Below are 26,413 nucleotides of genomic sequence, written 5' to 3'. Positions count from 1 at the left end.
GAAGTGGCAAGAGGGTGGGCCGTTTTTCCGAAAAAACTTCACTTACGTCCACACTACAATCATGTTCTTTTGACAAAAAAATCAAAAGAACAGAAGTGTTTTTCTGACATTGGCAAACCACTTTCTATGAGGAAGAAGCCTTTTTCCAAAAGAGTTCTTTTGGAAAAAGGAGTTGTGTGAACAGGGAAGAGGGAGTTCTTTCGCAAGAAGAGAAAAGAGGAAAAAACACAAGTGCCCTGGTGGCCATTCCACCCATAGTAATCACAGCGTAAATGTGAGATACCATCCATTCAACGTGGACACTATCTGTTGAAAAAACAGATCGCTTTTTCGATGCACTTTGGCAGTGTGGACTCTCTTTCGGAAGAAGTTTTTTTGGAAGATCTCTTCTGGAAAAGCTTCTTCTGAAAGAAGCCTGCAGTCTAGACGTAGCTGGAGAGAATGGAAAGGGGAAGGATGGGAAGAAATATTTTCCTGAACTTCTCAGGTAGGCCCGCTTGGGCTGGGAATCTCACAAGGCCTTGGTTGGGGTATTTCAGCACAACTAGTCCTGGCCAGAGCCAGGAAGAGCAAAAAAGCAGATTCACCCTTGTGGGGAGTCAGGGAGGGAGAGTCAAACTCCCGCAAACATGAGCAAAACTCATTCTGAATTTTAGGTTGGGCTGCAGGGTGAGATTTTACCATTGGGTCCGAGTGACAAAATTCCCAGGATCCCATCTTTAGGGCGTGGTTCAACCCCACAGAGCCACAAGGGAACACCTGTGTCACGGAGCGTCAACCCTAGCTACAGGGAGGAGGGGCTTGAGGGAGGGAAACAGGAGGCCTTGGACAGCAGCATTGAGAGGCTAGAGAAGACACAGCAGATGAGGAAGGAACACAAAGTCAGCCCCTGGAATGGAAGTGCTCACCACAGTCTGGAGTCTCCTCTTTCCGAGTGGCTCTGCTGCCCTTGGTCTGCTGCATGTTGTCCAAGATCTGCAGCCACCCACTGTTATCCACTAGAAAAGAGAAGGTGGACAGCAGGTGGGTTTGTCTGGCACCTGTCTTCTCACAGCAGACTCACTCACTCCTCCTCCCCATGCCCCGCTTCCCCCAGGCTCGCTCATCTCCACTCTAATTCCTGAGCTAGGAACCGTGTGCCACCTGCTGAAGAGATGTTTACATCTGTGCTGGGCCTGAACCAAGCGCCTGGATAGGAATACCCCTGACCTTGGAGGGAGGGAATTCAGAATCTGATCTGAAGCTGGTTCTTGTAGTTCGAGCCCATTTTTATAATGTACCAAATCTTTAGGTCTGACTCCCCTGAAACACGGGGTGTCCAAACTCTGGTGCCAGCCCCATGTTAGGTGATATCGGTCCCCTTCTAGTTTATGTTAGTGCCTGCTCATTGTCCCTTTGACTCGACTGTGTCCTGAGAGATCATTCCGCTAGGACTTACATTCCTACATTCAAGGCTGGGGCAATCTCTATCTGACAATCCCTAACCCAGGTCCAACATGGTTTATTAATTACAGGGCATCTGCCTTTGTTATGGAGGCAAGAAGACAGGAAAAGAGGTGGCCAGCTACGAGGTTAGCTAATTACCACAGTTCTCTTCATCAGCTCCGTTATCACAGTCCTTCTCTCCATTGCAGTGCAGGAGCTGGGGTAGACAAACAGACAGGTTGCCACAGGGGAACTGTCCCAAGGGGCAGGCATAGCTGTCCAGCCTGGAATGTACCAGCAGAGACTCTGCCAAAGGAAAGCAAGACACAGTCAAAAACATCTTTGAACAGGCCAGTCCCCTGTCCCTGCCTACAGCTGGTTTAAGAACCACCTCGCTCCCTTGGCTTACTAGTTCTCATCTTGCCAGAACATGGTAAGTGCACATTAGCCACGTCCCACCCGGCATGACTTATCAGTGGGCTTCTATCAACACCCGTCCATCTGGAGCACGCTCCTTGATTATTCAGCTGTTTCCCAGAGCTCAGCAGGGTCAGAGAACTGCAAAGAAGAGGCACACTCTCACTTTGTGGAAGGGACTGTCGGCCCCTTACTAAAACCCAGTGGGGGTTTCTGGTTGGTTAACTCCCATTATCAAAAGGAAGGGGAAGAGTCCATCAGAAATCAGGACTCTGAGACTGACAGCCCCCAGGAAGAATGGGAAGAGGCCAGCGCTCCAGGTCAACCTGATTGACAGGGTGGGCAGCCCAACGAAGGAGTGAGGAATCTGGGGGAAAAGTCCCATCCTGAATGCTCCTATGTAGGTTGGGTTGTGCCTGAGTCAGACTGGTGGGGCCGAGCTAAGGCAATGACATGGGCCTGAGCTGGGCCTGGGGTGGGAGAAGAGGGGCTGATGCTGAGGAGAAGGATCCTGCCCCACAGAGCAAGTGTCTGACCTGCAGTATCGCTGCAGAACACCCAGGGCCTGAGGAGGCGGCCAGGGACCTACAAGGAACAGACTGAACTGTCCTAACATTGCCAAGACGCAGTTTGTGTCTCAGTGCCACAGAGCAGAGTGAAGTGTTTTCCAGTCACTTTCCTTTTTTTCCTTATTCTTTTGGTTTTTTAATTGATAGCTATTTAATGAATTGTATTGCTTTGAAGTGTGTGTAATCACCAGTCGGTCAGGGAAACAGCGAGTGAGAAGAGAGCATCCCGGCATGGGGCAACCTTAGCCCCTGTCTGAGGTAACCATAACAAGGTTGGGGGTTGAGCCCAGCTTGTTGGGGTTACGAGGGCTCTGCCATGCAGGAGAGTGGAAGGGGAGCCCTTGAGGTCAGGGAGGCCTCTGGGTAAAGGAAGTGGGAGCGGGGACTCAGTTCCTTTCACCAGACCATTTCACTGTTGTAGTGTAGGAGCCAGGAGACATTCCCCCGCTTACAGTTGTAAGAGCATGAAGCAATGTCTCACCATAGACAGGACTGAGACATGGAATAAGGTTCCCTAGCTGTCCTGCACTTCATTTGGCAATTTCCCCTCCTCCCACTCAAACGAGAAAAGAGGAAACAGAAGCAGGAGCAAATTCTGCATCTGCATTGATGATTCCATCAGGGACAGTTGGAGGTGTCTCAGAAAACACTTGCAGAAAAATCTCCATGATGAAAAGACTCCAGGCCAAGTCAGTAGTGATGGAAAGACGTGCCCATCAAACAGCTGTTCTGTGACCGAGGTGAAACACATGCCATAACATCACCAACACAGTTCATGCTGATTCTGCCACTGGGGTATGGCTGTTTACATAGCACCATATAGCTTGGTGCTATATGTTATGTAAGGGCAGAGCTGGTTCACGTGGTGCGAAGCTCACTGAGGGTACGTCTACACTACAAAGTTAGTTCGAACTAACTTAGTTCGAATTAGTTAATTTGAACTAAGCTAGTTCGAACTAACGCATCTAGAACTAAAAACTAGTTCGAACTAGCGTTTTGCTAGTTCGAACTAGCAAGTCCACATTGAGTGGACTCTGAACAGGGCTTAAGGATGGCCGGAAGCAGTGCCGGCAGGGCATAAAAGGAGGACTTAGAGCATGGAGATACTGTCTCAGGCTAGCCGAGGGCTGCGCTTAAAGGGTCCCGACCCCCACCCCGGACACACAGTTCTAAGGGGTGCCCCGCTTGCAAAGAAGTTCTGGCTTGGAGTGCCCTGAGTGCCCACACTGGGCACATCACACCACTCGGCCATCAGCCCGGCTGCACTTGCCGCAGGCTGCCATCTGGGGAGAGGGAGTAATTGGGGGGCTGCAGGAGAGCTTCCACCCCCAGAAGCCCGCAGAGCCAGCCCAGTCCTCCCCATCGGGGGCTCGTACCCCATTCCTCCCTCACCTCCTTCCACTTACCCTTCCCTAGCCCCCCTTCTTCTTGATGTACAAAATAAAGATAACGTTTCTTCCAACATTGACTCTGTCTTTATTGAAAAAAACTGGGGGAGACTGGGAAAAGGAGGTGGGAGAGGGGAAGAGAAAGGCTGGGAGAGGGGAGGGCAACTAACATGATCAGGGGTTGGGAACAGGTCCCAGATGAAGAAAGGCTACAGAGACTGGGACTGTTCAGCTTAGAAAAGAGGAGACGGAGGGGGGACAGGATAGAGGTCTCTAAAAGCAGGGGTTGGGTGGAGAGGGTGCATTCAGAAAAGTTCTTCCTGAGTTCCCCTAAAGAAGGACTAGAGGACACCAAAGGAAAGGAATGGGTAGCAGGCTTGAAACTAGTAAGAGAAAGTTGTTGTTCTTGACAAAGCAAATAGTTAACCTGTGGAACTCCTTGCTGCAGGAGGCTGTGAAGGCTAGAACTAGAACAGAGTTTAAAGGGAAGTGAGATAAAGTGATGGAGGTTGGGTCCATGGAGTCCTATTAGCCAGAGGGTAGGAGTGGTGTCCCTGCCCAAAGTTTGTGGAAGGCTGGAGAGGGATGGCACGAGACAAATGGCTTGGTCATTGTCTTTGGTCCATCCCCTCCAGGGTCCCTAGGGTTGGCCGCTGTCGGCAGACAGGCTACTGGGCTAGATGGACCTTTGGTCTGAGCCAGTACGGCCATTGTAAGCTCAGGGCTCAGTGTCGGGGGTCTCAGTGGACCCCCTTGATTTTCATGCACACCTGCTCCTAGGTGGCCAGGCTGGCAGCTCTCCTGCCCTAGACGGCCACTTTCCTGTGCCTAGTGCGGAGATCGTGGACGAGGTCCACGATGTCTGCACTAGCCCAGGAAGGTGCCCGCCTCTTGCGGTCCAGGGCAAACTCCCGGGAGCCGCCAGCCTGGTCCCGGCAAGAGGGGGTGGGCTGGGGGGCATCGGGTGGGTGGCTCTGTGCCGTGCCAGGTGCAGGGTCTGCTAGCTGGGTGCTGGCAGGCTTGCACCTGGCACGGGCACCGTAGCCAGCCCGTGCCCCTTTAAGGGGTCCGGGGCCGGGAGGGGGGCATAGAGTTTCCCTGGTGTTGGCCAGAGTGGCCACCAGGGAAACCTGGGGAGGGCTAGCCTCCCACTAGTTCGAACTAAAGGGCTACACAGCCCTTAGTTCGAACTAGCTAGTTCGAACTAGGCGTTAGTCCTCGTAAAATGAGGTTTTCCTAGTTCGAACTAAGCGCTCCACTAGTTCGATTCAAATTCGAACTAGCGGAGCGCTAGTGTAGCACCTATTAAAGTTAGTTCGAACTAACGTCCATTAGTTCGAACTAACTTTGTAGTGTAGACATACCCTGAGGTACTATGTTCAATACAGACACAAACACACAGTCTCCTCTTGTAACATTGTTAGTTTAGTTTTAAAATCCTCATTCTCTACAGAGGAATGACCATTGAAATGCCACAGGAGAGGGGGGTGAGGAGGGATTTGGATGGTCATTGTGGCCAAAGTCCCCAGTGTTTCCTAGGAGATTGGGTTTCAAGACAACTTGAGGGGCATCAGGAGGGGGAGCCTTGCTGTGCTTGCTCTGAGGAGAAATCAAGGCCATTGACATCCTTCCAGCATCTTTCACCACCACCACAAGAGAACGACGGAGGAGGATGTGAGCCACTACACTGTGTTCTCACCTGCGTGTCATAGCAGATCCAAAGGGTCCTGCCTCTGGGCTTCAGGTGTCAGGACTGCTCTGCATTCCTTCTGCAAGCAGGGCATGTGTGAGGTTAGGAGCTCACAACTACAGGGAAGAGAAGGGCCTTCAAGCAGGAGGTTGCTGTCACTTTGGAGTTGATGTGTTCTAAGGGGGAAGTAAAATAACTCCTGCTGGCATAGACATCAGGGCTGTGTCTAGACTGGCCAGTTTTTCTGGATGGCTGCTTGAATTTCCGCAAAAGCACTGACTTCCTACTGTAAGAAATCAGTGCTTCTTGCGGAAATGCTATGCTGTTCCCGTTCGGGCAAAAGTCCCTTTTGCGCAAAATTTTTGCGCAAAAAGGCCAGTGTAGACAGCTGAGATTTGTTTTCCGCAAAAAAGCCCCGATCGTGAAAATGTCGATCGGGGCTTTTTTTGTGGAAAAGAGCGTCTAGATTGGCCACGGACGCTTTTTCGCAAAAAGTGCTTTTGCGGAAAAGCGTCCGTGCCAATCTAGACGCTCTTTTCTGAAAATGCTTTTAACGGAAACCTTTTCCATTAAAAGCATTTCCGGAAAATCATGCCAGTCTAGATGTAGCCCAGATGTCCAGGGCTGGCCAGGTTCTATTAGGGTCATTCCCTAATGAGACACAAAGAAGTTGGAGAGCTATTCGACTGTGAAATGGTGGCTGCTGTATTATTTATGTCACTGAAAAGCAGACTGGAAAATAGCCGGTAGGGGCCTAAACCTGCATTGTCCAGGGGGCTGGACCAGGTAGAACTTAGGAGGAGAAGGAGAAGGCTGCGGCTAGATTCACTGACTGCTCCTCTAAGATGGTAGTAACCTCAGGCTACACTACAAAGTTAATTCGAACTAACAGCCGTTAGTTCGAATTAACTTTGATAGGCGCTACACACGCGAACCGCTAGTTCGAACTTAATTCGAACTAACAGAGCGCTTAATTCGAACTAGGTAAACTTCATTCCATGAGGACTAACGCCTAGTTTGAATTAACTAATTCGAATTAAGTTAGTTCGAATTAGTGCTGTAGTGTAGACATACCCAGGAAGAGGCAGAGAGGCACCCTCTGGTGGGGGACGTGACAGCTCCTTCTCCGAAGTGCTTCCAGGCCGCCCAACAGAAAGGCAGTTTGGAGCACAGACAGAATGGGGAACAGGCCTTTCCATGGAGTTAAACCAAGGAAAGCAGAAGAGACTCAGGCACGTTATTAACTACAGTCTAACAAACCGGCTTCCTAGTCCTCTGGTAAAACCACGCTCCCTGAGGTGCAGTTCACTCCCTGTGATCAGATTAGCCTCAGTCACTTAAACCTCCATTTTGCTGAGGCTTTTCCATCAAGCAGCTCTGAAACATCATTCAGAGTATCAAAGCACCCCAGCCACTCAGCTCTGTTCATTAAAATCCTGAAATTAACTGTGTCAAAAGCACTCTTCAGATCAAGCAAAATGTTTCCATGCACTCCCTTTGATCAAGGCCCCAGAAAGCTGTTATCAGTCTATCGCTATGACAGGATTGTGTGAACAGGCCTGGCTTGTCATTCAAGCTTTTCTTCTGCCGCTAACATTCCTTTGGCTGATGATCTGGGTTTATCACTGAAGATGCATCTATTAGTTGATTTCATAATCTGGGGCAGTGAGTGTCACGTCTACATGTTAGATCATTCCTCCACTCCCTCCCAACCCCAAGCCTCAAGGATTCAAGCAGGCATTTTTAGGGTACTGTCTACACTACAGAGTTTTTTTTTTCAGAAAAACGGCCGTTTTTCCGAAAAACTTCACTTATGTCCACACTGCAATCGCATTCTTTTGACAAAAAAATCGAAAGAACAGAGGGGTTTTTCTGACATTGGTAAACCTCTTCCTATGAGGAAGAAGCCTTTTTCTGAAAGAGATCTTTCCAAAAAAGGTGTATGTGGATGGGGAAGAGGGAGTTCTTTTGAAAGAAGAGGAAAGAGCACAGGTGCCCTGGTAGCCACTCAGTCCCTAGTAATCACAACTTAAATGAGAGCTAGCGTCCGTTCAGTCTGGATGCTATCTTTTGAAAAAGCAGATTGCTTTTTTGATGCGCTTTTGCTGTGTGGACACTTTCTTTCGTAAGAAGTTTTTTCAGAAGATCTTCTTCCGAAAGAAGCCTGCAGTCTAGATATAGCCAGAGCCAATTATGCCCTCCCCCAAGGTGAGCTGTAATAAAAAGGCTAAGAATATGGAGACAGGACTGGCAGCAGGCTCAGGGGTAAGTGATGACACATGGGATAAATCAATGTTGAAGCCAGCATTTAGGCTACATCTAGACTACAATGACCTATCGGAAAAAGATACGCAAAATGCACACCGCAATTTGTGTACCTTTTTCTGGTAGTTTTTTTGTAACGAGGCTTTTCCAAAATTTGGCCTATCTACACTGGGCCAAATTTTGGAAAATCCTTCTCTTTTGGAAGAGCCCTTCTGCCTCATGGAAGGAGGAAGACAGGGCTTCCGAAAGAGCGCATCTGCTCTTCCGCAAAAAAAGCAGACGTAGCCCCAGTCTAACGCAGTCCGTGCTCCAAGCCACTTGCAGTTTACCTTAGAGAGCTACAATACAAACAGTCAGAAGTACTGGTGAGGCATCAGTGGCAGCCACAGTAGGTCTGTGGGGGAAGGTAAGGGGAATGAGTTTTAAAGAGAGAGCTGTGAGTGAATCTCAAAGAGGAGCTGCTTGCGAAATGAGGGAGGGCTCCAAGCAGAGGGACACTTGGCCAATCTCTGTATGGGTGGCAGGATGTAGCTAGCATGTTCTGGGCTTGGAAAGCTGCCCCATCTGCAGCCTCGTTGTTGGAGTGGTGACCTTTCTTCCCTTCCAGTACCTCTCTGCACATGGTTTTCTTTTGGGTCAGCTGCAGGGTTATTGTCAGCACCAGATTCCTAGTGGCTACCAGAATTTCTCCTGCTGATGATGAGGGAGTTTCATAGACCATCAGGTTCAGGTCACCACAATTCTGTTCACAGCATCCTCCTCACTCATGCCTCTTAGGGTACGTCTAGACTACCGCGTTTTGTCGACGGAAGTTTTGTCGACAGATACTGTCGACAAAACTTCCGTCGACAATTTGCGTCCAGACACATGGAGTTCTGTCGACAAAGCAAGCCGCTTTGTCAACAGAACTCCGTAGTCTGGACGCAGTGTTACAGGCAATAACACCTTCTGTCGACAGAGTTCTGTCGACAGAAGGTGTTATGCCTCGTAAAATGAGGTATACCAGCGTCGACAAAACCGCGGAGTTCTGTCGACGTTATGTCGACAGAACTCCGCGGTAGTGTAGACGCTGGTATTGTTTTGTCGACAAAAGTCCACTTTTGTCGACAAAACTAGGTAGTCTAGACACACCCTTGGAGAGGATGGGAGGTGTTTTGCAGCAGGAGTGACTGAGCTCTTAGGCAGCAATGATCCCAAGTTCTTGCCTCTTACCTCAGGGCATGTTTAGCTTATTTCAAAATAACAAGGTGAGCATCCACAACTGCCACGTCCATTATTTCGAAATAATGGGCTTGTTATTTTGAAATAATAACTCCTGCTTGTGAAGAGAAATAAGCTTATTTTGAAATCATTATTTCCGGTGTTATTATTTTGACATAACTTATTTCGAAATAACCTGGTAGTGCAGACATAGCCTGAGTGACCAGAGCTATGCAGAATATGCTAGAGCCCCAGAATTCAGAACAGGCCTTTCATGAAGAACAGACTCCTCCTCAACGTTTGACCCATTTCTAGAGAGATGCTACCAAGGACAAGCGAAGGAATGGATGGAATTCAGAGTGGTTTACAGTGAATAGGCACACCCTTCATCAAACACATTAGAACAGGGGTGGACACTAATTTTTAAAGGGGGGGGTGTCACTTCATAAATTTCAGAAGTGGCCTTGGGCTGCCCCGGAAGGGCTGGAGCCTCGGGCAGAAGGGGTGGGGGCAGGACACTTCCCATGTTCCCCTGCCCACAGATCCTAATTGGCCTGGGGTGGGGGAGCGCATGAAGTCTTTGCCCCTCGCTACTCCCCCAGCACCTAGAGAGAACTGCTAGCTGTTTTGAACAGCTGGCAGTTCTGTCTAGGCGCCCTGTGCCCCTGGTGGCAGGAGAAGACTTTGTACACTCCTCCAACCCCCAGGCCAATCAGGGCCTGGGGGCGGGGGAGCGCATGAAGTCTTTGCCTCCTGCCCCCACCCTGCAAGGGGCATGCGGCACCTAGTGTGAACCGTCAGCTGTTCTGAACTGTTGGCTGTTCCCTCTGGTGCTGCAGGCCGCTGGCGGGGGGAGACTTCATGCGCTCCCCAGTCTCATTGTCCTGGGGGCGGAGGAGAGGCAGGGCAGGCATAGGCTGGCTCAGCTAGCTTGGTGAGCTGGATCTGGCTCATGGAGGCCCCTTTGCCCACCCCTGCCTTAGAAGCTGCCTCTAATTTACTACCCTATGGCTAATAGTAGGGAGCACACAGTGTGCACAGTGACACATAGCACCCAAAATCTGCTATGCCTTGTACAGACTCAGTCCCTGTCCTGAACAGTTTACAGTCTCACAGTTTATCTTACCCAAAGGCTCATCTGCATGAATTCCCTAGCTTTTCGCAGGCTGACACTGCCTGGATCTGAAGTATTTTTCCACATTACATAAGAAACATTGCCCAGGGATTCAGCAGCCTCTCTGGAACAGTTGGTTGGAGCAGAAAAATAGCAAACTCTGGCCAGGTCTCCAGCCGTAAATCTTCCCCAGGGTCCGTGGGGACCCGCTGGCCTTTTATCAGATTTATTGACGCATCTGGGATGTTTGTTCTGAGGGAAACAAGGGCCCCAAATGCCTGCAGAACCTGCTGGTACTAATCAACATGATTCAAAGTGTTTAAGATTTGGAGCAGCAATACACTTCCAATCCATGAATCTTTCCCTAAAAATTGGAGCTTTCCCAAAAACTGCCAGAGAAAGCGACATCCATCCTAGGCCATAAAACTGATCTAAACATTTCTAACAGCCACATCCTGCGCTTGTCCTCCTGCATTCTAAGTTACAAGTCATTTGCGGACAAAGTTTCAATTTCTTAGCACAGTTCTGAGTGCAGCGTGGGCACTTTGGGCACATCTCGGCACCTGAGAATTAATCCACCGACTCCCCCCAAAAACCTTTTTTTTTCCCATTTTGAAAGCAGCATCTGACGTTCGCTGGGGAGTATTCAGTATCGCACGTCAATGTCTGGGCATGTCCAGCAGCTGGGCCTGCTCTTCTTCCATCAGTGCGGAGGCACCTCAGGATTCCATGTGAGGCCCTGTGCCTCAGGCAGGCTACAGGCTGGCCCAGCGCCTCCATTCCAGAGCTCTGAATACAGAGTTCTCTTATTTAAAGCGCATTCATTTATGTAGGCTCATCACGGCTATAAAGACGCGTCTCTCCTGAGCTCCAGATGCCACCTCTACCCCAAAGCCTGAGCGATAGTGGGGTCTTGTACCCTGCTCAGCAAGACCAAGCCCTGTCAGCCCAAGCAAGAAGTCCGTGCCAAAGTGGAGGGCTCCTCACAGAGACTCCGCCATCAACTAGCCTCCTCTCTCCTATATACCAAAGGGCTCCCGCTTGAGCACCCCTAATGCTGTAGAAGGAGAGAGCTGTCTCTGCAGCACACAGGTCCCACGCTAGTCAGAGGACTTTGGAGGTAAACCCCCCAGTGCCCGGAGCTGTGTGCCATGTGCTTCCAACAAACCAGGCCACTGGGGTGGACTGTTGCAGTCTGCAGAAGCTCCAGGTGGCAGCAGTGCAGTCTGAAGGAGACAGAGACCTGGTTTATGGTAGCAAAGTCCATATTAATAGCACTCTGCAGGCCAAACAAGGATGAAGAAAAAAACATTTTGGTCACTGCAGCTTCACCAGCCTCTCACAGTCACTCTGGATCAATGAAACCCCAGGCTGCAAACTCAGCCCACACCTGGCAAAAGAAGGACTTCCCTTGCCAACCAGTTTTACGTGCCCTGACTTCAGGCACATAGTTCTTAACCATGCCCTGACCTCAGACACTCGGGCCAGATGAGCTGGATATGTAGCTGGGTGTCATCATTATACTGAACCCCCACTGCCCACATCTCCCCTTCTACCGTCCCAGCAGCCCCAGGTTCTCATTGAACAGAAAGGGAGGCAACGTGGAACCCAGCCCTTAGGGATGCCAAGCAGTTGCTCATCACCAGCCATTGGGAACTTTCCATAAGTCATGAATAGAGGCCCCAAGATCATCCTGCTCAGCTCCTGCTACTTTCTGCAGGTGTCTATGGCCTCTCTCAATCAACCGTATTAGTATGGACAGCTGTGATTCATACAGCATGGCGGTGAAACTGCAGGACTGGTAGCCCTGGAGGCCAAAGGTCAACAAAAGAAGACCAGGATTCCTGAGTCCTAGGCTTGTGTGTGACTTAGGGGAAATTATTTCTCTCCAGAAATCACAGGCAGTCTGTGAAGATCAAGTCAATAATGTTTAGAAAGGGCTTTGAAAAGCACCATGCCTTACACACAGTCCTCAAGCCTTCTCTGGTTCCTGATCCCAGAAATGAATCTGAAGTGCTTTCCCAGAGCATTCTACTAGATCTTGAATGTCACATGCACATAAATCCACCAGAGGCACTTTGACCAACCCCAGCTTCCCACAGATAGTCCCATTAGGCTTCCATTCAGTCTGTGACCAGCTGGGATGGATCTGGGTAGGAGGGAAGCAGACTCTCTCTTCAGAGTCTGAGCTACATGCAGCAGGGCTAGAACATCCAGAGTAGTTCCCACAGAGTGAGTCCAATTTCAACACACTACCATGTTTCCCTTCAACTACAGTGGAGGGCTTCAGACAGGAGAGGACTGGCCTGGTGGGACACTGGGAATTTCCCGATGGGCCGTCCTTCAAAGGACTGGCTGGAGGCTGCTGGAGGAGGAGGGGAATTGTGATGGGGCACTGTAGCCCCACACTTTAAATTCCCCAGGTCTGCATGCCGGTCATATAAGGGGGCACAGAGGGGCTGAGGGAGTGCGTGTGCGGCGTGCTCAAATGCCGTGCAACAGGTGAGAGGGGAGACTTCTGGGCGTGGCATGACGTCACGGCCCGGGACTTTAAAAACACTCGGCCCAGAGTTGCACCAAGCGGCTCAGCTCGAGGCCTGGCATGTGGTCTGGGGCCCGATCACAGACTCCAGCCCCACAAACTGGAAGGCAGAAGGTAGGTGGGAAGGGTGGGTAGGAAATAGAAGGAAGGGGTAGGAGAGGAAGAGGCTTGTGCTGAGGGGAAGGGGGCAGATCAGGAAAAGAAAGGGGGAAGGCACCAAAGGACAGTGTGGAGGAGAGACAAATGTCAGGGGGCCAAGTGGAGACAATGAGGAAAAGGGCAGGAGGGGAGGTGTCAGTGGGAGGGGGGACAGGGTGATGCTGGGAAAGGAGAGTGGAGGGGTATTGGGGGGGTAGAGGGGGGAGAGGGTGGTGCAGGGAGAAGGCTTGAAAGAAGGGATGGGCATGAGGAAGGTGGGGATGGAGCAAGTCATGTGTGAGGGCACAGGGGCATGAGGGGACTGGGGGCAGAGGGTGGTGAGGGGGTGGGCATCAGGGAAAAAGAGGGCAAAGGGGACAGGGACAGTGAGGGAAGAGGGAGGCACCAGAAGGTTGCAGGGATAAGGGAAGTGCAGGTGCCAGGGGGTTCTGGGGATGAAGCAGAAGGGCAGACACCTGCAGGGGAGGGACCAGCACCAGACGAGAGAGGCAGGGCAGGTGTGTAGAGGGAGGTGTTAGGAGAGGGGATGAGAAGGGGTAGCTCACATGATCAGAGTGGGGCTACTGGAGGAGTGGGCATAGGGGGGAGAGAAGGGCTGGTGCAGAGGGGCAGGTCCCACAAGGGCTGAGGGCAGCGAGAAGGGCAGGAGTCTGGACAGCAGAGGAGGGTGAGGGGTTGGGGGGCAGCAGGCACCAGGGGAGCTGATGGAGCAAGGGGAGGAGACATGGCAGCAGAGGGAAAAGGCAGAGGTTTATAAGATATTTATTAATAACTTGGGTGCCAGAGTGGCACGTCCAAACAAGCCACATGAACTCAATACAGGTGCACAACACAAATCATTCTGCTCATGGGAGGAAACTCTTAGAGGGAACACTTCCTCCAGCCTCTCTGCCCCCGAGTTAATGTCACACATATTAGGTTAATGCAACTGCAGGATAGTTGCATGAAGGGCTTTGGTGGGGGGCCAAAGCTATTCCCTAATCTTTATTGGTAGGAGGATGGTGGGAAAAATCCTTAGAGAGGGGTCACATAACACCTTTTACTTCTGGTCATGTGTCCATCTTTCCCCAAGAGTGTTACCTCCAGAGGCCTGGCTAATGGGAGTCAGGGGGTGTGGCTAATAGGGGTCAGTGGCGTGGTTAACAGGGGTTGGGGGTTTGGCTAATGGGGGTCAAAGAATAAATTTTAAAAAAAGTCTTTGATGTGAAAAAATGGGCCGTTCTCAACCCATTTCCCAGGCCTATTTTGATTGCCAATCCGCCCCTGGCTTCAGATACAAAAAATACTACTAAAGTACAACAGGAGAGCACTGCAGTGGCTGATTACAGCCATGTGCGCCTGGGTTTCAGTCATGGCAGCCAGGAGGCCTGGGCTGTGTTCCCACCTCTGCCAGGCTTGCTCTGCCTTTTCCCATTTGTGGAAAGCTAGAGACAGCAACCAAACATACAAGTGTTTCAAAGGATGCTTTGCAGATACGAGCTCCATTCAAGCTCACCACTACCAGCTGGGCAAGACTCCAGTCCCAGTAGGGATGGTCCTGGTATTTCCAGGAGAGTCAAACAGCACGGCTCTCCTCTCTCTTCCCTCCCATGCTGCACCTTTTGTTGCACTTTCCCTGTGTTTGAGAGCCAGGACATTTTCTTCAGGAGATGGACAGAGCTGCTGCCATGCATACTAGCGGGACCAATAATGTCCTGGGATTCAGATGTTGACAGTGGGGACCACCTGGCTCTTTTTTTTTCTGGGGGAGGGCTAGCATAGTGGCTTGATCATTGGCCTATTAAATCCAGGGTTGTGAGCTCAGTTCCTGAGGTTACCATTTAGGTATCTTGGGCAAATCTGTCAGAGATGGTACTTGGTCCTGCTATGAGGCCAGGGGTTGGACTTGATGACCTCTCAAGGTCCCTTCCAGTTCTATGGGATAGGTATTTATTATTTCTGTTCGAGTCAGGCCTGACTCCAGTCTCCCTGGCCAAAATTCCTTCTTTTACCAGTTTCCTACAGTGCATTGTCCTTCTGCTCTGCTTCCTGTTGTCACCACCTCAGTGGTGGCTGCATTTCTGTGGGCTCTTTGGAAACGGTTTTGACATTGTTTGGGATGAAGGGGATGAATCTACATCTGCAAACCAAAGATTTGCAAAACAAACATGGAAGTGTTATGGGCACATTCACAAGCCATGAAAAGAACTTCAGCTAATGTTTCCCTGGACATTTTAAAATATAACTCTCATATTTATTTTTACAAGTATTTTTTGGGCAAAAACTATATGAAAAGCATACACGCTTTATTTCAATGATAGTATTTTTCTAACAAAGAAGGAAATGAAGGCTGGAGTGTGAATGTGGGGGTGAGGAGAGGCAGGGTGTGGGTGGCTTAGGGCAGAGGGCTGGAGGGGTGGGGAGCCTCAAGGCAGGGGATGGGGATGCTCAGGGCAGAAGGAGGGTGTGCAGAAGTCAAGGCAAGTGTGAGGTGCAGGAGTCAGGGCAGGGGGCCCAGGACAGGGGAGAGGGAAGTGGGTAGGGCCTACTGGGGCTTCCCAAGATGGCAGGATGGTGCAGCGCCCCTCTACCAGCAGCCCCACTGTGGTTGCTTCCCTCAAGGCCTGCAGGCAGTCTCGGGGTGGGGGGGGCAGGTTCTGGAGGCTTCCATCCCTTCCTGTACCCCCCCCATGGATCTCGGGGGGGGGGGCATGAGGCTCTGGGGGGCTGCCCGCGGACTCAAGTGTCCCGCAACAGCCTGCAGACTGTCTGAGGGGAGCACGGTTCCTAGAGCTGCCACCAGCCTGGAGGACACCCCCTCTCTGCAACCTGCAGGTGGTTTCGGGGTAGACCAGACTCTGGAGGCAGCACCCTCCTCCAGAGTCCCCTCCCCTCCCCTGTGGCCTGCAGGCAGTCTGTGGGGGACCAGACTCCAGAGGTAGGGTTGCCAGGTGTCTGGTTTTCACCTGGACAGTCTGGTAATTGCAGCTTCTGTCTGGTAAAAAAACCTCAGAAAATACTGGACATGCAAAATGTCCGATATTTTTTGTTTTTCCTTGGGCGGAAGGCCTGCAGGGACATTTTCCCCCTGCTGCGGTCTGGCGGGGGGTGGTGTGTTCCAGGGACCACTTTAAAAACTTCCCCCAGCCTCCCCTGCAGCACGGCCAGATACTTCCCGTTCCTCTCCTGCATGAAGGAGAGGCGCGCACAGGAGATCTGGTGGGTGGGAGAAGCTCCATGTGCTGGAGCCCTGCTGTATTTCAGCGAGGTGACGCTGAAAGAGGCTGCAGCTTCTTTCTCAGGCTCAGGCGGCTGCAGAAGCTGCCAGCAAAACTTCTTTTGCTGTGCGCAGGTGCGTGAGGAGAGGCGAGGAGATGAGAGGAGAGGGAGAGGATCCATTCCCAGAGTGGGAGGCCAGGGAAACCCCTGAGCCCATTCTCTGCATGGGGCGCCTTTTGGAAGGAAGGGGCAGCCACAGCAGGGCCAGCGTCTCTCCCCCGCCCCCTTCCCTGAATAGGCTGGCTAGCCTCTGGCAGACTGGAGCCTTAACAGTTAGTATGCAGGACTGGAGGGAAGGTGTGTGTGGGGTGGGGGGGGGGGTACCTTGCAGGAGTTGGAAGGAAGAGAATCACCCCCTGCCCCTTCCCTGCATGGGGTGCATTTAGGGAGGAAGGGGTGGCCACATCTGTGCAAGCCCCAGAACTCTTTCCCTGCAATATGCTGGCTTCAGCAAGGAGCAGTGTCTTGTAGCCCTACACTGGCTGCAATGCCTCCTTAACAATGAAGATGGCATGCAGGACATGAGGGAAAGGCTGGGGTGGGGGGGAGGGAGGAAGCAGAGGAATCACTTGCAAGAGGGAGGGAAGAGACGCCCCTCCACCCCTTCCCTGCATGGGGTTAGGGTTGCCAGGTGTGCGTTTTTCACTTGGACAGTCCAGCAATTGTGTCTTCTGTCCAGTAAAAACAAAACAAAAAATGAAACAGATACCGGTATCTTCTGTTATCTTCTGTTTTTCTTGGACGGAAGGCCGGCTGTGTCTGGCAGGTCCTTTTTTTTTTTTGCTCAACCAATTTTTTCCCCACCGTGTTCGGTATTTTTTGTGAAACTATCTGGCAACCCTGTGGAAGGGCCTGTCTTTCCCTCCAGGGCTCCCCTTCAGCCTGCTGGCTGTTTAGGTGGGGGGCAAGGTTCTGGGGCCTCTCCCCCTCCAGCAGCCTGCAGGTTCTCCATGAGGGGGGCAAGCTCTGGATTTGGGGTGGAAGGCTCCTTACTTGGTCTGGTGGCAGGCAAGATGGCAGAGCCCCAACCCCGCTGGACACTCCCTTTGTACTGCTGCTGCCCTCAGTGTCCACTCTCAGTATCGCATCCTTCCTCTCTGTTCCCCTCTCTTCTTTGTCCCTCCGCTTTCTGCCCCCTCCCTTTCCATGTTATGGAAAACAGTCCCATTCCCAGCACGTCCCATTTTTCACACACAACTGAACCCTGACCTTGTTTTAAGTAGGGCAACAGGAAGCTGCATACCAAATTTGGCGGTCCTAGCTCTAACAGTTTACGAGGTGTTGTTGAACAAATGGTCTCACAGACACACAGATACGCTCTAAGTCTGTGGCTACATTGGCATGTTTACACTGGCAGGGTGTTCTTGCGCAAGAACACTGCTGTTCTACTGTAGGAAATCAGGGCTTCTTGCGCAAGAACTATGATGCTCCTGCTCAGGGATAAGCCCTCTTGTGCAAGTGTTCTTGCACAAGAGGCCAGTGTAGACAGGCAACATAAATTTCTTGTGCAAGAGAGCCCGATGGCTAAAATGGCCATCGGCGCTTTCTTGTGCAAGAGAGTGCCTACGCTGGCACGGATGCTTTTGCGCAAAAGCACATCTCTTGTGCAAAGACACATGCCAGTGTAGACAATCTCTTGAACAAATACTTTATCGCAAAAACTCTTGCGTTAAAAGTATTTGCGCAAAATCTTGCCAATGTAGTTGTAGCTTTCAGCTATGTCTATACTACAGAGTTTTTTCCGAGTTTTTCAGGTCCAGGGACCGCGTCTGTTCTTCCAAAATGTTTTATGAGGAAGAAGGGATGTTCCAAAAAAGGTTTTTTTCCTGCCATTTGGCCCAGTGTAGATGGGCCAAATGTCAGAAGAGCCTCTTCCGAAAAAAGAAGCGGAAAAAGCTATGTAAATTGCAGTTCGCAATTTGTGTAGCTTTTTCCAGAAGAGTGTAGACATAGCCTAAAATAGATAGATAATCTGAAGTGACGTGCACAAAAAGTTGTGTTAATTGTGCGTTTGGCACAACGTGTGCTCCAGAGGAGGGTGGGGCATATTTATTAAGTGTTTCACTGTGCAGAAGAAGCTTGAAAACTTACAGCTTGATACAGTACTTCATGAAACAGCATGACTGTGCTTCAGCTATCTCTGTGAATGAAGCAAATCTGTGTGTCACCTTTAGTCCCATGAGCTGGGACAAAGAATATCTTTTCTTATTTTGCATCAGATGCAAAACAAAGAGCTAGTGCCACGAGTCAATGGGTGAGTGCATGAGGCAGTCATATTGTGTATGTGTTGAATGTCTTTTTCTTTCTAGGGCACTAGAAGAAGATCAGAGAGTCAAGATGTAATATGACTTTCTCTCTTGTCCTGTAAAACACACTGATTGATATTATCTCAGACACAAGATGTAATTTGACTTTCTCTTGTTCTATAAAATGGTGATATCATCTCTCTCTCTCTCTCTCTCATCATCATCATCATGCCTTCTTGTACCGAAGAATGGCTAGCATTAAAGGTTCTATTTTCTAAGGATAGAAATGTAGCTGTGTTAGTCTGGTGCAGCTGAAACAAAAATCAGGACTATGTAGCACTTTAAAGACTAACAAGATGGTTTAATAGGTGATGAGCTTTTGTGGGCCAGATCCACTGTTTGATCTGAGGAAATGGGTCTGGCCCACGAAAGCTCATCACCTATTAAACCATCTTGTTAGTCTTTAAAGTGCTACATAGTCCTGTTTTTTGTTTTCTAAGGATTCTTCATACCCTTAAATACGGAGAACAATACTAGGATTTGATTGCTAGCATAGGACCCTCCCGCCTTAACTTACACCAGGCCAGTCCTATGAGCTAGCCTTGTATATAGGGTGACAATTGGTGTGGCCCCTTCTGGAGGCACAGAACATACTGGCTCTGCCCCAGAGCCCCACCAATGCTCTCTTGGAATTCTGTGCTAGTAGGAGCAAAAGTAGCTCCCAGCATAACTCAGGCAGTGAGGGAGCTACTCTAAGTTACAGCAGCTCTGTGTCCTTGAACGGGTCTGCCCTAGGCAGAGCCTGCACCAGAGTCGTTTTCTCCTGACTTCCTTCCATCCCAGGCCTGGAAGTTGAAACAGCCCTGCAGCCTGAGCCCCAGTGCTCAAGCTGAGCTGTATAGTTGCTTTGTAGATATAGGGACTTTTATAAGCCATATCTGCTGCTGCAGAGGAGCTAGAAACTAATGGCCCTTGTGCCCCTCTTCTGTACTGTCCTGAGGACTCAGCTGGTCCCCCCCCACAGCATCATTTACGTGAAGAGGTGCCAGCAGTGAGTCCAAGGGGACTTGACAGCAGCATCTGTGATGTTGTGACCAGTACAGTAAACTTCTGATAATCCGGCACCTTTAGGACCCAGGGGGTGCCAGATTATCAGATATGACAGACTATCGGAAGGGGGGGGCTATGAGGGGTCTGGTGTACGGTGGGTGGGATGGGGGACGGCGGTGCTGCGGGACCAATCCGGCAGCACCCCATCTGCTCTGCCCCAGACTTCCCCAAGTCAGTTGCTGCTGAAACTGACCAGCAGCTGACTCGGGGAAGCCCGGGGCAGAGCAGCTCCAATTGTCCAGCTGCCTGGAGCACTTCCGGGTTCCAGGTGGTATTGGACTATCAGGAGTGCCGGATCACTGGATGCTGGACAACTGGAGTTTTACTATACTAGGAAATCCCCAGACCTTTTCGGAAACAGTCTGTGCAGAATGTGTACAAGGTTGGGGTTAGCTGAACTGATAGTTTCAACGTTCCTTATTCAAGAAGGTTTTTTTTAACACACTCACAATGGGTGCGTTACTACCTCCATCACATCACGGGTTAACATGGTTGATTTCCTTTTGCTCTCCTAATGCTGATCACACATTGTGCTTTGACACTATCAGGCACAGTTACATGGGTGCCCTGCAAGACAAACAATTCAGGCGTGAATTAAAATACCAACAAAGATAAAGTGCAGATAAAGGGTTTAAAATAGAAATCAGGGTGCTGGGATCTAACAAATGGAAAACCTTTTAAATAGGCAAGTACGGCAGCCCTGAGCTCTGGGATGGAGGGCATGTCAAAGACCTGGGCCAAAGAGGCCACATGGAACCAGTGGGAGGCGAAAGAATTGACATTCAGGGTACGTCTACACAGCAACATTATTTTGAAATAACTAACAATTATTTCAAAACTAGCCAGTTAGCCCATCATAAGAAAGAATTTTCAGATCTCTCACGTCGGTCTTCTCTCCTGAGCCTCCGGTCTCTCGTTCTCTCTCTCTCTCTCTCTCTCTCTCTCCTCCTTCTCCTGGGGAAGCTATCTTGGTAATGGGTAAGATAGCCTGAGTGTTACCCATTACCAAAATAGCTTCCCCAATTATCACCTCTAATACCATTAACTCACAAACATCCCACTCTCCCCACCTCTAATATCATCAATTCACAGACACTTACCTTCCTTCTTCCCCCCCCCCCGCATCCCCCTCCTGTTCTGAAATGTGATTTGTCCTTTTCATATGTGTTAATTTTTTTTAATTGTATCCTTTGGTATATATGGTTGTGCCAATTTTCTTCCACTATTTGATCTGAGGAAGTGGGTCTGGCCCACGAAAGCTCATCATCTAATAAACCATCTTGTTAGTCTTTAAAGTGCTACATTGTCCTGCATTTTGCTTCAGCTACCCCAGACTAACATGGCTACATTTCTATCACTAAATACAATGAAGCTGCTTTCCTGGGAGCCAGCTGAGTTTAACCAATACCATTAACTGATAAGCATCAGCTTATCAGTCTAAGGGTTAGTCAGTTAAACTCTAACATCCCTACTTTGCAGCCAACAAAGATCACAAATGTACCGCTGGATGGAACTGGCGCTGTGATGACAGGGCCAAACTCTGAGCTGCTTGTTCAGTCCTTACCCACAGCTGGCTCATGCACAACTCTTGCTAAAGCCCATGGGAGGTGTGTCTCAGTGAAGTCTGGCCCTGATGCTGGCAAGCAGCTCTTTGAACTCCACATGCACCAGTTCTGAGTGAGAGCAGGAGAGCGAAGACGGAGGCTGAAGGCCGTCATTCCCATGAAAAGCCCTTCCCCCTCCATTAAGAATAGAGGAGGAAGGGTTTTCTGCATCCTGGGTGGTGACTGGGGCCACAGCACAACTGAGCCCCTCTGGAGCCAATTCCACTTTCCCAAGACATGGATTCTTTATGTCGGGCTCTGGATTTCAGAGCAACTGCAAATAAAACCTAATGAAACAAGCGCAGAAAAAGGACAAGTAGGTAATTAAAGGGAGGAGGAGAGTGATCCCCAAGGAGTGATGAAGGAAACAGTAACATTTAACTCAACCTTAATACAGCTAATGCTTTCACTTTTACATTTCTGACAAATGGCTAGATTTGGAGGAAAGTGAGTCTGGAGAGGCAAGGGAGAGCAAGAAAAGAGAAATAATGGAGAGGAACAGTGCTTAACCCTTTGTTCTCCTCCTCTCTACTGTCTTCTATAGAACCCTGCAGCTAGAGGACCACACATCTTCCTTTGTTTGCCCGGGCTTTAAAGATGGGTCCAATTCCAAAGATGAACCCTGGATCCACCCTACCCCTGGACTTTGTGTCTAAGGCCCATCGTGACTTACACTGTGAGATGTTTTTCTATTGCAGAGGTCTCCAACCTTTTTAACCACAAGATCACTTTTTCAATTTAAGTGCAATGTAAGAATCCATCTCCAAACCCAAATACCCTTGCCCCGCTTCTACTGGCCACGGTTCCCTATTACTGATCAATGGGAATTGCAGGAGTAATGTCTGCAGGCAAGGACACATGTGGAGACCCCCTGCTCTGCCTTTCTCGGGGGCTGCAAAGACATGCTAGCCACTTCCAGGAGAAGCAATTACCATTGGGATGATTACTCCAGCCACAAGTATTTTAGAACTCACCACTCAAAGAATTAAATTTAAGCGTAAGACAGAAATGAAAATTATGAAATGCACAAACCAGTCAGAAACCAAAACTGCCTACACTCTGCTGGCAGTAACAGGAAGTAACGACAACCTCCTACATATGTGTTGGGTCGGGAGATGAGAGGGAAGGACAGTGCGTGTTTGTGAGAATGACAGGCACACACAATGTGTGAGTGACAGAGATTTGCATTGTAAAGCTCCCTCCAACTCCTTCTCTTCTGTATGGAGGTAGGGTATAGAAGTGGGGGGAGGAGGGACACCCTGACAGCACCTCCCTCTTCTCCCTCCCACACTACACAGCAAGCAGGAAGCTCCTTGGGGTCAGCTCCAAGGCAGAGGGCAGGAGCAGCAGGGCAGTAGGTGGAGGGGAAACTTAAGTGCTAGTGCTTGATAGCTTCCTGGCCAAACCAGTCAGGATCACCTGTCAGAGGCTCCAAGATCCCGATCTACTGGTTGGTGACCACTGTTCTATTGCATTCACACATCACGTGGGGGCCCTGCTATTTCTTTGATTCCATTCAGTTAGGGCTCAGTGCACCCAATGGGAATCTTTCAACTGAGTATTGGATCTGGCCCCGTCCCATAGCTACTGTCCCTATATGGCGCTATGTAAATAACAAAGAAGAGCTTATTAACGTAAGTTTTCCAAAGAGAGGATATCAAGCCACAAATTCCCAGCCAAACACAAGCTTTGGAGCTGTCCCTTGTGGATCTGGGTTTGGATTATGAACACCACAAAGTTTCCACATTCAGAGACCAAGACAATGAGAACTACGCAGAATAAGAAAATATGATGGTGGTTAAGGGCACTGGAGAAATGTAAGAAAAGAAGGCAAGAAGTAATGGCCAGAAGGAAGGGGAAAAATGGAGATACAGTCTGCGTTTCAGATACAGTCTGCGTTCCTGGACCCTCTACAGACCTGCTTGCCTTCTGATGCTATAATTCCATTCCCTGGATTGTTATACCAGCCTACAGAGAGAACTAGAAGCATTTTCTGAGATCACCTCCTGATTTTTTTCTTGGTGGCAAGCTCACTAGAATGCAGGGCACCCTGTGGTCTCTGGCTGCCGGCAGTGTCAGGTGTGGGCAGCCCTTTGTCAGCTCTGGTTCATGCCAGGCTGGCATCCTGGGCTTTGGGTCTGGAGTTTGAGAGATCCAATCCAAGTTCAGCCTGGCTTTCCCCCAAAGCGTTACACTGCTGTCACGAAGAGGAGCCAAGTTAGAGACTCATATTCCTCTCCTGACTCACAGAGTCAGGGTGAAAGGGTTAGCAATAAAGTTAGTCACGAGCAGTTATTAAATTAGCTGTATGGTCTAATCTAGTCACCACAACACCTGAAATCTCGTTCTGGCCCTGAATTCCCTTTACTGGGTGGTCTCTGGCAAATCATTTGACTTTTCTGCATCTCAGTTCATCCATTTTTACTACGGCAATGCTCCTGACCTAGTTCACAGGAAGTTGTGATGATAAGTTAGTAGTTACTGTCTGTAAAGTTCTCTGGGAGTACAAAATACTATCTAAATCATCTCAGTGTTTGATTCCCTAAGACAGTTTTCCATTTCCTGGGCCTTTAGCCAGATTTTCCTGGACTTTAAAACAAAAGCTAGAAGTCTATGTTTGCAAAGGCAGAGATGTGACTTGGGGGACCCTTCCCATTAGAAAATCTTGCCCCACTCTCAGATCAGAACCCTGAGCTGGTTGTGAGTTATATTAAGCTTATTGTACACTTAGTTCAATAAACCATTTCCTCCAAAGGAATCCTCTCACTTTTACACTTTGAGAAAAGGTCCCTTACTCCCTACATGCCCCTCTCCCCCCAAGGAAACCAGATAATGTTACAAGTACAGGCAGTCCCCGACTTACGCGGATCCGACTTATGTCGGATCTGCACTTACAAACGGGGCTTTCTTGCCCCGGAGCTCGCAGGCAGTGGTCCGCCACCTCGACCTCCGGGGCGAGAAAAGCTGCTCCCGGTGCCCCTGGTCTGCTGGGGACCATCTCCAGCAGACCAGGGGCACCAGGAGCAAAGCTGCAGCAGTGGCGGGTCCCGCGCCAGAGCAAAGCCTCAGAGGCGCGGCACCCCGCTGCTGCGGCTTTGCTCCCCATGTGCCTGGTCTGCTGGGGGGGGGGGGGTGCTGCCGGTTGGTCCCACAGCGCCGCTCTGGGCACTACTGGACCAACCCGGCAGCACCCCAGCTGCTCTGCCCCAGGTGTCCTGATTCAGCTGCTGCTGGTCAGTTTCAGCAGCGGCTGAATCAGGACGCCTGGGGCAGAGCAGATGGGGTGCTGCTGGGTTGGTCCAGTAGCACCGAGGAGCGGCGCTACTGGAGCAACCCAGCAGCACCCCAGCTGCTCTGCCCCAGGCGTCCCCAAGTCAGCTGCTGCTGAAACTGACCAGCGCTGACTACAGGAAGCCCAAGGCAGAGTTGCTCTGCCCCGGGCTTCCTGGAATCAGCCGCTGATCAGTTTCAGCAGCAGCTGACTTGGGGACTTGGGGTTCTTAAGTTGAATCTGTATGTAAGTCAGAACTGGTGGTCAGTTTCAGCAGCGGCTGAATCTGGACGCCAGTTCCGACTTACATACAGATTCAACTTAAGAACAAACCTACAGTCCCTATCTTGTACGTAACCCGGAGACTGCCTGTAAATACGAAACCAGTGACACAGATACAGGACAGAACCTGCAGCTTCTGGGAGGTACATCTTCCTACACAGTACCCTTTGGGGCAGATACCCCTCTGGCCCTTGAGGTCTGGATATCCGCTTTTGGCACAAATACCTGTCTGGCACGCATGTGCACACACACATACACTCACACACACTTACACTGATATACAACATGCATAAATGATACACACACATCCTGGTAACAGTAAGTATTTCGCTGTTGAGGTGAAATGGGTTGCTTCAAAACCAAATCATTTTAAGGAAGTTGCTAATAAAAAGAGCTCTTTAGGTTATGGGAATGGGGGGGTACAGCCACCTTAGCCTTCTCACTGGGTTCACTATATTTCTGCTCTCCCCTCCACAGTTAACAGCAGGGAAAAGTTTGCGTTGTCATTGGTAAACAGCAAAACAACAAACAGTAAAACTGGCATACTGAAGAACTTCTGGCTTTGCCACCTTGTCCTTTTCCAAAATCCAGCTTTAAGGGTCCCTTAATCATCCTCTCTTCATCCGCACAAAACTTATACTTGCGCCAGGTCACCTTAAGATGATGAAATTAACAAAGCTTCTCTTTCTGCTCTCATTCAAATCTAACATCTCTCTTCCTTTTGGACAAGCAACATAACTGTAGTCTGCCATTGCTTCTCCTTCCCTCTCAGTCTCCAGGTAATGCAGAAGCCCAGAACTAATGACAGAATGGACAGAGGTATGCGCAGGCATACGGACACAAAGACACACTGCTTAAACTAAAGTACTGATGCAGCAAGGGAATAAGGAGACTCAGATAATGGTGCAGATTCTGACAGACATTAGCACTCCATCCTCCACGCTCTCCATCCTTTCCAGTGAACAAGTGCTAAATCTATCCCAAAACTCTCATTCAAAAAACCCACAATCAAACATTTTGATTTTCTCCCCACTTGGAGTAAAGTGAACGGCAAACATGGCCACTTACTTGTAACAGCTTGGAGAAGAGAAGGCAGAATAATCAGGAAAAGCTTCATTCTGGTAGCTCTTGTAACTATAATCCAGGCTAGAAAGGATTTTGAAGTTTTCTGGGTTACTGTAAAGGAATGAGAGGGAGTAGTGGAGATGATGTGGCTCTTGTTTAGCTAGCTCATACACATGTGCTCTCCTCTCCCAGAACTGCACACACCCACATAGGAGATGCTGCAGACTCCTCTTTGCAAGGCGCTATTGCTGTTGACACCTGCCACACCAGGTTTCTTCATGCACCACACACTGGCAAAAGTGGCAAGTTGTCCCAGGACCAGAAGAGATTTGCAGTTCCGCTCACCCTCACATTTAAGTTTGTGTGATGGGGCGGTGGGGTGGGGGGAGGGGAATCTTCCTTCACCACAGGAGGTAGGTGATTGACTCCCCTTGCCTTACCCTTAGCTCACCTGCCTAGGGAAACGACCTGAGGATCTGCTTTAAAATGCAGAAGGATCACCTGCTTTGTTTCACTTCTCGCTGCTGAGGAGGATTCCTAAGGCAAACTACCTTTTCAGTCCTGGCTGTGTGTGCCTGCTGATGCAGATGGCTGTGCAGCGGAAGGGAGCAGGGTCTCTGATGAGTGGCTTCCTTGCAGGATGCCCACGTCCTAACTAAGAGATGAGAGGAGGAGGGGTGATTTTTTTCAATGGGCTAGTGAGGACCTGGCAAGAGGGCCCTCTGCTGGACATGATATTTCATGAACAAGGCTTCAGATCAGCAGTCTCACTTCCTTCTGGCTCATTTACATATATAGTTGTACCACT

General features: G+C 49.9%; 1 protein-coding gene across 1 annotated transcript in view; it reads right to left on the bottom strand.

Moving 5' to 3' along the window:
- LOC102459568 (relaxin receptor 1-like) overlaps window positions 1-25,757 on the bottom strand; it is a 54,550-nt gene extending 28,793 nt beyond the window's left edge. Inside the window, exons 1-3 of the mRNA XM_025185724.2 lie at window positions 25,609-25,757; window positions 1,585-1,731; window positions 909-998 (exon numbers count right to left, since the gene is read on the bottom strand). Coding sequence (XP_025041509.2) covers window positions 909-998; window positions 1,585-1,731; window positions 25,609-25,657 — 286 coding nt within the window. The 5' untranslated portion in view covers window positions 25,658-25,757. The remainder of the gene's footprint in view (window positions 1-908; window positions 999-1,584; window positions 1,732-25,608) is intronic.
- Between the last annotated feature and the right edge of the window lie 656 nt (window positions 25,758-26,413).

Source organism: Pelodiscus sinensis, chromosome 13, assembly GCF_049634645.1.
Source record: "Pelodiscus sinensis isolate JC-2024 chromosome 13, ASM4963464v1, whole genome shotgun sequence".
Lineage (NCBI taxonomy): Eukaryota > Metazoa > Chordata > Testudines > Trionychidae > Pelodiscus > Pelodiscus sinensis.
The sequence above is the reverse complement of the archived record's forward strand: the minus strand, read 5'-3'. Positions and strand labels throughout refer to the sequence as shown.